Source organism: Hipposideros armiger, unplaced genomic scaffold (assembly GCF_001890085.2).
Source record: "Hipposideros armiger isolate ML-2016 unplaced genomic scaffold, ASM189008v1 scaffold_1505, whole genome shotgun sequence".
NCBI classification, from domain to species: Eukaryota; Metazoa; Chordata; class Mammalia; order Chiroptera; family Hipposideridae; genus Hipposideros; species Hipposideros armiger.
In genome coordinates this window covers 184018-194401 of record NW_017732855.1, presented here as the reverse complement: position 1 = coordinate 194401, position 10384 = coordinate 184018, and the positions used below count along the sequence as shown (strand labels likewise).

At 30.7% G+C, this 10384-nt stretch overlaps 1 protein-coding gene across 1 annotated transcript in view; it reads right to left on the bottom strand.

The window, feature by feature from the left end:
- The window catches only part of LOC109377688 (ubiquitin carboxyl-terminal hydrolase 25), a 144621-nt gene that overhangs the window by 49906 nt on the left and 84331 nt on the right, over nucleotides 1-10384 (bottom strand). The window contains exons 7-12 of the mRNA XM_019634114.1: nucleotides 8060-8187; nucleotides 7587-7682; nucleotides 6244-6405; nucleotides 5313-5539; nucleotides 2266-2336; nucleotides 1250-1534 (exon numbers count right to left, since the gene is read on the bottom strand). Of these exons, the coding sequence (XP_019489659.1) occupies nucleotides 1250-1534; nucleotides 2266-2336; nucleotides 5313-5539; nucleotides 6244-6405; nucleotides 7587-7682; nucleotides 8060-8187 (969 nt within the window). The remainder of the gene's footprint in view (nucleotides 1-1249; nucleotides 1535-2265; nucleotides 2337-5312; nucleotides 5540-6243; nucleotides 6406-7586; nucleotides 7683-8059; nucleotides 8188-10384) is intronic.

Below are 10384 nucleotides of genomic sequence, written 5' to 3'. Positions count from 1 at the left end.
GAATTTCAAATGGCATTTAAAGTATGAATTATTACCATTTAGCAAATCAATATTACCTAAAAATTAAAACTAAAACAAATGCTAAGAAAAGCAATGATGCAAGTATTTGATAATGTATTATAATATTTTCAGCTTTTATATTTAATCTGAAGAGAAAAAAATGGAACAAGATATAAAGCTAAGCAGATACTGACATAGTACTACCTTTTCTAAGAAAATACCAGATGTTTGATTATTCATGAAGTAAAACCTATCACAAAATGAGAAGAAATAACTCATAACCTTATTAAGCTCAAAATAGAACTAAAATTCTTTTTCATCTGAAGCAGTTAAGTATAGCAATATACTTACATGTAATTTGAAAACGAATCAACATAGCGCAAGATTTTTAAAAAAACATTACATAAGTATTATTTAAAAGAGTTACTCAACTTCTACTCCACACACACAAAATAAACTTTAGCTTTCAGTCATAAGTGGACTGCCTAAGCTAGTTTTGCTGAATGGTTAAATAGAAAAGGAAAGCTGATTTCATCAGTTTCAACAAGCCTTATTGTTTTCTATATGCAAAGCTTATATTAGACTATGAAAAATAAAAAGATTACAACATAGTGTGACATGGTCCCTGGCTTTCAGCAGATCAGGGTGAAGTGGAAAGACAAGTCAACATACAATTCCAACACACAGTAAGTGCCCAAAGAGAACACAAGGAGGGTTACTTTCTGGCAGACAAAGAAAACTTGGCAGAGCTGATGACACCTAAATTCAATTTTGACAGATGAGTAGAAATTAGGTAAAAGAAGAAAGAAATACGAACATAATTGGCAAAAAATAAAAACAAAAACATAAGAACATATAAATATAAATGTGTGAAATAATTTGGTGTGAGCAGAATACAGCACGAAATTCAAATATCAATAAAGTTTGAAATGGACAATGGTCACAAATGAAACTGGAGAGACAGAGGTCAGAAAATGGAGAATGACAGGCTAAGGAGGTTGAATATAAGTCAATGTGTGATATACTCATTAAAGTATTTTAAGCAAGAAGAAACACATCACATTTACATTTTATAATAGTTAATAAATAATTAACTTTGAATACATAATTTATTCCAGTTCTCAGCCCTAGCCATATTACTTTTCAATTCCAGTTTACTCACTTTCAATAACCCAGAAGCACTTCCTAACCATATCCATCACCCTCTGAGTTAATTACACTTAACTAATCACGCCAGAGACCGGAGTCACATAGAAGGTCTACTTATTAAAAATCTACACCAGCCTATATATTTCATATTCTTACCTTGTATTAAGAATTGTGCCTTATCATTTATGTACATTAAACAGTACGCACTGGCATTTCTATAACCACCAAAAGAGTCCCTCACTAGCTCTTCCCATGATGATTTTGTCACGGCAATATCATTGTACTTCATCCACCTGTTTTCACGATGATCAAAAATGTATGCCCAGTAGTGCCCGGCATTAGCTTGGCCTTCATGAACTAAAACAGCATGCAAGCGATATGGAACCTAAATGTGAAAACAGAAGAGTTAAACAGCAGTCCAGCAGTCTATTAGACCACATTCCACGAAGCCTACCAACTATCTGGCTGAAAGACACCATAGGAGCATATGTTTCTTAACAAGAGAAAATTGGTTGAGATTAAAAGTTTGAAAAAAATAAACTATGAGATAATTAAAGGAGGGGAAATAAATAAGCTAAAGACATGGAAAGCAGACAGGTGGGTAAATAGGATAATTTTCAAAACTCTGAAAATGTATTTGTATACATATATTCATTGACCAATTTCAGTTATTTCTTTCAAATAAAAAACTTATGATGAACATTTTTATATATAATACATGATTTGTCTAAATCTTCACAATTATAAATTGATGGCTGAGTTTAACAAAATGGCTTATATAATCTATACCAGAACTTAAAATGTAATTGAACTCTATACTTTCTCCCATAATCTTAATATCCTTAAACAACCTTACAATTTCTCCCATAATATCTTATCTTTAAATAGTAAGGTGTTTGGGAAAATTTGGTACATCGTATTGTAAAATAATAAAAAGAGTAAGCAATAATTATAGTATGAAAATACAGCTGAACCGGGAAATATTAATGTGGCTTTTTTAAGAGTTCAGCAATTTTATAAAACAACATGTAAGGAGAATTACGCTAAGATAAATAAAGATAAATTAACTTATGTAAATAATTCTGATAATGTTTACTAGCTCAATATTTAACTTACTTGGATCATAGATTTGTCAGAGTACATTAGTTCAATTGTTCGATGGATTCTGGATATGCTTTCCTGTAAATCTAAGAATAGATGTCATTTAATGATTAACATCAAGTATGATTCTGCTGAGACTTACAAGGTGGGGACTAAAGGTTTCTTACCAATATGTTAGAAGAATAAGGAAAGTTCCCTAACACTGTTCTTAAAAGCATTACTATTTGGAGTCTGTATAAAAAAATATATAGATCTCTTTAATAAAAGATATAGCATAAATGCATATTTAAAAATCAAAACAAATACGATTCATTTAGAAAATGTGCAGAACCAATAAAACTGAACTTTGTTCAAATCTATAAAGGAAGGCTTCAATGAAAATTAAAGCTAAACCCCCTTACATATATATTTATATAAAACAGAAAAACTTCAGAATAAAATAAGTTCACATATCACACACACACACACACACACACACATATGTAACTGAAAAAAAATTCACTATAATCACCAATGGAAATAGTTACGAGACTCCCATTACTCGTTATTTCTACTGCCAGTAGAAATCTATCCTACAAAATTATTCAGACACAGATATTCATAACTATATTGTGTATAATAATTAAAAAAAACTGGAGACAACCTAAATATCTGTCAATAGGGAAATGGTTAAATTATAGTATAATGGTATAACCACATGATACTGTGAAGCTATTGAAAAGAATCAGGAACAAATGATGAACGACTACAAAAAAGTATTAGTAACTTTAGAGTGGGGACAGGCCTTCCTAAGCCTGAAAGAATAATCAAGTAACCATAAAGGAAAAAGATAAGACTCCCTTCCCAGACTTAAGAAAATCTACATTGTAAAAACAAAATAAAAAGCAACATAAAGGAAGTCAAATAACAAAGACAAATGGGGAAGATAATACTTGCAGCATACACTTATAGGAAATAGGTTAATATCAATAATGTTACAGTTTCTATTAAGCAATAAGAGAAAGACAAGTGGTTCAATATAAAAAAATGAGCATGTCACAAACAAGAAATTTATAGAAAAATAAAATTTCACTCATAATTAAGGAAATGCAAGACATTGAAATACTATTTTCTTTTAATTATCACACTCCACAGACTAAAATATGCCTCAGGCTAAGGAGGATGTTGAGAGACAGGCTGTCTCATACAGTTAGTGGGAATGTAAACTGGTTCAATATTTTGTGGAGACAATTTTTAAATAGCCAACTTTAAATCTATACACTTTGGACAAGAAATGGCACTTTAAAAAACATATCCTATAACTACTGCACTGTGCTGTACAGCTGAAACTAATTTAAAAAAATGTTTATTTCATAAAAAAAAGCAAATACCATATATATATATATATATCATACATAAAAGTGTGTAAATATGTATGTAGAAGACCAGCACTATTTTCAGTGAGTATCAATATAGAAATCAAATAAATTATATCATATTCATATGTTAGAATATTAATCAATTGCTTAAAAAATAATGCTAACAGCTAATATCAACAGAGATGAAAGGGAGGAAACAAATATTCCTAGGAAAATCTTCTTACCTGCTCCATGTTATATTATTGGTCCAAAACATTATCACGTGAATGTCCCTCAAGTTCCTCAAACTTAAAATGGCCCAAAGTGGACTCACCATATTCCTACTTCCTCCCTGGAGGTGGATACCTGCTCTCCCCCAGCAGGCTGCCCTTTTCCAAACTCTTCAGTTATTCCTACCATTAGGAATTACTAAGAGAATCATCCTTGATTCCTCCCTCTCTTGTCCATGATTTACACTTGTCAGTTGTCTCTAAAGAGTATTTCAAATCCATTCATTTCTTTCCTTTCCTCAACACCACTACCTAAATGTCAAAAGTTTCCTAGCTTCCCCTCTTATAAATCTTACACAACTAACACAATCTGCCAAGTTCAGCAGACAGTTATCCCAAACCTAGCACAGTGTCCAGGAAACACTATATGCTTAATTAATGTGTACTAATGAATTTAAACATAAAAAAATTCCCTTATAATATAAAAATACTAAGAGAAATATTTACAGTTGCTAATTCTAATTGTTAGTTACTATCATATCCTATTTACACTCTATTAAAGTAGGACTGCTCTTTACATGTTGTCTGTAAAACATCAAGTTGAGCATCTAAAATCCAAGAACTGATATTATTTAATATAGTTCCAATCTTTTGGTATAAAACAGTAGTTATTTTTAAATTTAAATTAAAATTTTTAATTTTAAAAATCCTAGATTTTTTTTCATAGATCAATAAAATTGGGGGACGATAATAGGGTATTGCATTTTTGACTTGTAAGAAAAAATTATAATAAAATCTACCATAAAATATTAACATTACTTCATTTTTAAAAAGGACATTTTAACAATAGTAAAGTGGGAAGGACATAATTTCAGAATAAAGGAGAGAGCCTTCCAAGAAAAGACAGATGGCAACTTAACACCAACACACATATGCACACGTCCCCCCACACCCCCCACAGAGCACTGTCCTTATTTTGCTACATGCCGGTTAAAACTAATTACAAGTTGGCACTGAGCTCAGAGATCATATTTGGATATCTCATTAGATCAGAGTGAAAATTAAAATTCACATTTCTAATTCTTAAGCCTAAAGAAAAATTTTTATCACTTGAGCTTCATCATGTAAGCATCAGGTGCTTGTAAGCACATACTTTATAAGTACAAAATATGATGCTGTGTGATGTTTCATCCATGGAGTAGCTGTGAATACCAGTTTGATATAAATTTAGAGCACTAAACTAGAAAATCAGACCATCTGCTATGACATTAATCAGCTAAGTAATCCAGGGAAAATCTTTCGGTCTCACTGAACCTGATATTAAGATCATAAAAATGGGAAGCCAGACTAGTTTATCTTTCAGAAAACCCTTCCTAGAAAAAAAAAAAATTTGTAACATTTACATATGAAATCCAGAGGTGATTTCCCTTCTCAATTTTATGTTTATACATCTCCATCTGAGGCAACAGTAACTATGCTGTGTAAAGCTTCTTACCTCTGGTGTCATTTTCTATTTCTGTCCTCCAGCGATGTAAACAGCTTTCTAGCACAGAAAGTTCTTCTTCTGTTATGTGCCTCGGTGCTGGGTGCATGGGCAAATCTGGAGGTACCCGAGACTGAGTGAATGGTTTGTGGATTACCGATCGGGATGAAATGGCAGCTACTGATGCAGGCGATGTGCTTGGCAGTTCTGAATGCGGAGCTCCCTGTGGTTCTGTTGTGCTGTATTTTTAAAGTATAAAATATTATTAAACTTTCCAAACTGAAGCTCTGGCAAAGACTGTGCCAAACACATAGCATTAAATTGGCTTATAATTTCAAAAGAAAAAGGTCTTAAAAAAGAGAGAGAAATATGTAGATTAATCTAATATCCTAATGAGATTCTTAACATACGAGGACTACATTATTATAAGGATGAAATTGTGGCATTATAGAAATGGCTTGATCATATTTACTAAAAAAAAAAAAAAAAAGAAAGAAAATCTTATGTGTAGCAAAATTATAAAGACCTTCCCTTGCTAATACCAGCTTACATTATAGAAAAAAATTCTAATTTAACAGTATTATTTTCATCAGTAAAAGGTTGAAACATACAACATACCAAAGCAACTTAAAGTATAATTCTGGACAGAAAAAAATATTGGGCTGTTGGAAAGTTATGACGCATTTTTGCAACGAAAAACATGGAAAAAATATGTCATGACTTTTCCAACAACCCAATATGATGAAAAATTCAATCCACAAAAATAAAATTGGTTGAGACAATGAAATAAGAAAGCACCCAGAAGACATACAATCTTCTAAGTGAATCTAATCTTTATAGAGTTCATTAAAATTACCCACAACATGCATCTTTAAAGAGCATCAATACATTGTTATGTAACATAGGTAACACAGCTGTCTCTTGTATCAAAACCACATTTTACCTGGGTAACGCCTGCGATGGTATGGAACCACTAGGTGGGGAACTAGCATCAATATCATCAATAGGAGAAGTGCAAACAGGCTTACTGGAGGCAAATTCCAATGCATACTGTAGAACATCTACCAATGGGAATCGTTTGGGACCCGAACCGTAGCTTAAATATCTGTTAACCATAAAAGGTATCAACACTTTTAGTTCTATATAAAGCATTTTTTTAAAAATAATTTTTATAAACCATAAAAACACTTCAGTGAATCTTCCTCAACAGTGAAATTAAATTTGCTTCCACATGAAAATGGTGGGACTGAATATACATTCAAAAATAAATTAAATATTCTCCAAAGACCAGAAACCAAAGTTGATTAAGACTGAATGTGCACATAAACTGTTATAAATTAAAAATGCTGCTCTAAGTTGTAAACCAATAGGAAAATGAAAACTGACAGTTCTATTTCCTGAGACTTTTCATTTTTAGATCTGTCATCTGGTCTCATGATCAAGATGGTGACTAACATTATCCTACTTTTTACTGCTGATTATTTTCAATATGATTACTGATACTTTTCAATAATAATAATTATTGAAATATGATATATTATTTTTGTATAAAAAAGTTTTAGGGTATTAATTTTCAAATTAACACTAAAATAAGGGAATGCGGATTGGGTCAGAGGTTGCAAACTGGGCCACATTTCAGCCTGTGCACTTTTGTCCGAACTACAGAACATTGGAAAGTCTAGATTTCGGCTTCTTTTGGAACCATTCTGAAGCCTTAGACATATGGCTTCAGTGAGATGATATTTATCCTGAGACCACCAACTAGTGTGGATGGAAGCCACAGGGATGTGCTCTCTCGGCAACCTTTGTCCACCACTTATATATAACTTGCTTCCCTTCTTTATAAAACCTCCATGAGGCCCTGGTAGGGATGTGAGTTTGTATCTTCTGTGCTAAGGAGGAAAACTCAGTCACCGTCTGTTTAACTCACACTCAAGCATAATACTTAGTCTCATGAAAACAAACAAACAAACCTCAATTGTTTTAATTTAACTTTCTATTTAGAAAGTTAATTTAACTATTTACAGCACCATAAGCATTATGTGTTGATGGTGAGAATATTTAATTTTAAACACTAAAATAATCTTAAAATGCCAACTATAAATTATTTTGAGTTTCTAAGAGAACTCAAAACTAAACTATATAAGCAAAAATTATCAATTCACAATGATTACCTACTTTTAGAATCATAAATTACTTAAGGTGAATTTAAAATGAAAGATTCTAGATAATCACTAAAATACAAATTCCTATAGATAGTTCACAATTCTGTAAAAGTTACAATACCTTTCTAGTCTTTGTTGTAATACTGTGAGGTAATCTTTTAGTCTCTTGATCTCTTCCCTCTTAATTCTTGTTATTTCTCTGTTTCTGTGCATGTACCTATCAGGAAAAAAAAATAGCAATCATTAATATTTCTAAATATCATGGAAGTAGACACAGTATTAAGTCTAGACAATAACACAAAAGATCAATTTGTTCAAATTTTGTAATCAAATACCAAGATAGTACAAAATAGTATTTTTCAAAATTCTAACAATTATAATACAAAATAATTTTTAAAAACTTCCTTATAACATTATTCCCAGTAACCATATCTTTCTAAATAGAAAAAGAACTCCCATTTTTCTTGACAAATGCTATTAGATATATTATGCAAAAAGTAAAGATTAATTCTAAGCAAAATTCCCTAAAAACAGTCATAATCTTTCACCTGATTACTAGACTCTTTCAAAACTAAGTCATGCTATAAACCATACCTGTCCAGATATAAAACTTGAGGAAATTCTAATTTGTTATGAATTTTTTCTGGTCTTCCCAATGCCTGATTAAATTCAAATCTTGACAATTCAAATGTTAACACAGGTGGTAGTTCAGTAAACCAATGCTGAAAAACAACAACAAAAACTTTCTTTTTTCTCCATTCCAATTTTAGGCACAGTATATTACAACCGAGTTTTTATATTATCATCACAATGTTGACCATCACAAATAATTGACTGGGTATGCAATTTAGTTAAAACTCAACCTCTTCCTACAAATTTTCCATACCTCTTGAAAATTCCAAGGATGAGGATAACATAAACCAGGAAAAAGAAAGAAACATCTTCTAATGACTCTCCTTCTCCCATGATAATTCTTTACATTAGAATTTCTAACCCAAAGAGACAGCCATTTGTTAAAATCATAGCTTAGTAGCGCAGGTCTTCTGGCTTCTTCAAATTTATGGTACTACTATTGCTATGAATGGTACATACACTTATTATAATCAACCACACTGTCAAAAATCTGTGACAAAGTAAACTGTAAGACGTAGTACACAAAGGAAAAAAAGATTTATAACATAAATGATCATAATATCCATGCTAAAACCTAGAAACTGATACTTTCCTGTTTTAAACTTAATTTTCCTACTGGAATTTTGACTAATTTAAGAAAATGATTTATCACTAACAAATGTGGAGTTAATACTTACAGTAACTATATTTAAAAACATTTTAAATGACTAGTATTTAAAGAATTAAATGTCTCACTGCTATGAACCAACTCCTCAAACTTTGGTAACTTCTTCAGTTAAGCGTGGAATACAACAAAAACTTCAAAAGAAAATTATTTTCATAAAACAGATTGAAGTTTTACATAAACATTATTTACTTAAGAGAGAAAGAAAAATGAACAAACTTGTGAATCGACAAATACAGAAATATAAAGGGATGTAACAAATGTTTAAAGTGCTTATTATAAGCCTTGAAATGTATGGCTTTTGGCTACTGTAAAAATAAATTGCCACATACTACATTATGCATAATACTTTGAATTGCCAAAAACCGCACTACACAAATGTCAATAAGCTAAATGTACACTAATTTAAATTCAAACATCCAAAAAAAGCAGGAACGACACACATTTAGCAAACTGGATTTAACTAAGATCTTGAAAGTTGCTACTTTTCTCTAATAAAGCAAATAAAAGTAAATGGTTATTCAAAACTATTTCTCTCTCCCCAAATGCTCATGATTATCTGAATTGAGGTTTCCTGAGTTGGATAATGGTGTATCTTTTACTAAAAATTGAAGTTTAAGGAATTTGTTTTATTTTATATGGGTATTACCCAAACTTGGCTAGAGAAAGTTATGAAAAATCTAATATCAAAAACATTCTTAAGTTTTAAAATTTCTTGAGCAAATTTGCTTTTGTTCTCACATAATGGCAAGAATTTTAGTATTAATCCACATCTAAAATTACTATTAAGAATTAAAGCATACTGCATATATATCACAAAGAAAACTTTTGATGCCTTAGGGTATCATTCTCTACTACATTTTATGATACTCAAAGAAGCATATAAGTAGATTTCAAGAACTAATACTTTCATATTTTATTGCAATATTTTAAATGTCACCATTAAAATTATATAGTTATATACTTTGATTAATGGGAACCTTAATTTTTCCAAGCAATAAAAAACTATATTTACTTCTTTAATCTAACTGGTACACAATGCTTGTGAGACACAGGTTATTAAAGGTAAAAATGATGCTTATAATCTCCATATCCCCAAATATATTTATTATTATTCCATTATATAATAGACCTACAGGAGTAATAGATTAATGCAATTAATGAATAAGATGTGCAACAGCGGTGCTCCTGAATTTATGACTATAAATCTGACCTGTTACCAGAAATATTTTCTAGAGAGAATACAGTCATTTTTATGAGTTACAACAGCTGATTTTTCTGTTAATATATTTTAAATACCTTGCTTTTGTGAGATTACATGAATACAGGGAGGAATAAAAAACCAGAAAAAACAGACCTGCCATTTCAAATTCCCCCTAGAACACCAAACAAAGCCAGAATGTAAACTAAGAATGAGAATAAAAAACTTCCTATTCAAATTCAAAAATTAGTTTCAGTCATTTAATTGTCTTTACTCATTTACCCTTTCACTTTAAAAAATAAATGTCTCATATAACATCTACATATATCTAACATGGTACATGTAAGTATTGTTTCTTTAATTTAGTTTTTAGTTAGTTTTATAAAATTTCTTTCAGCACTTTGATTATAACTTAGTACAA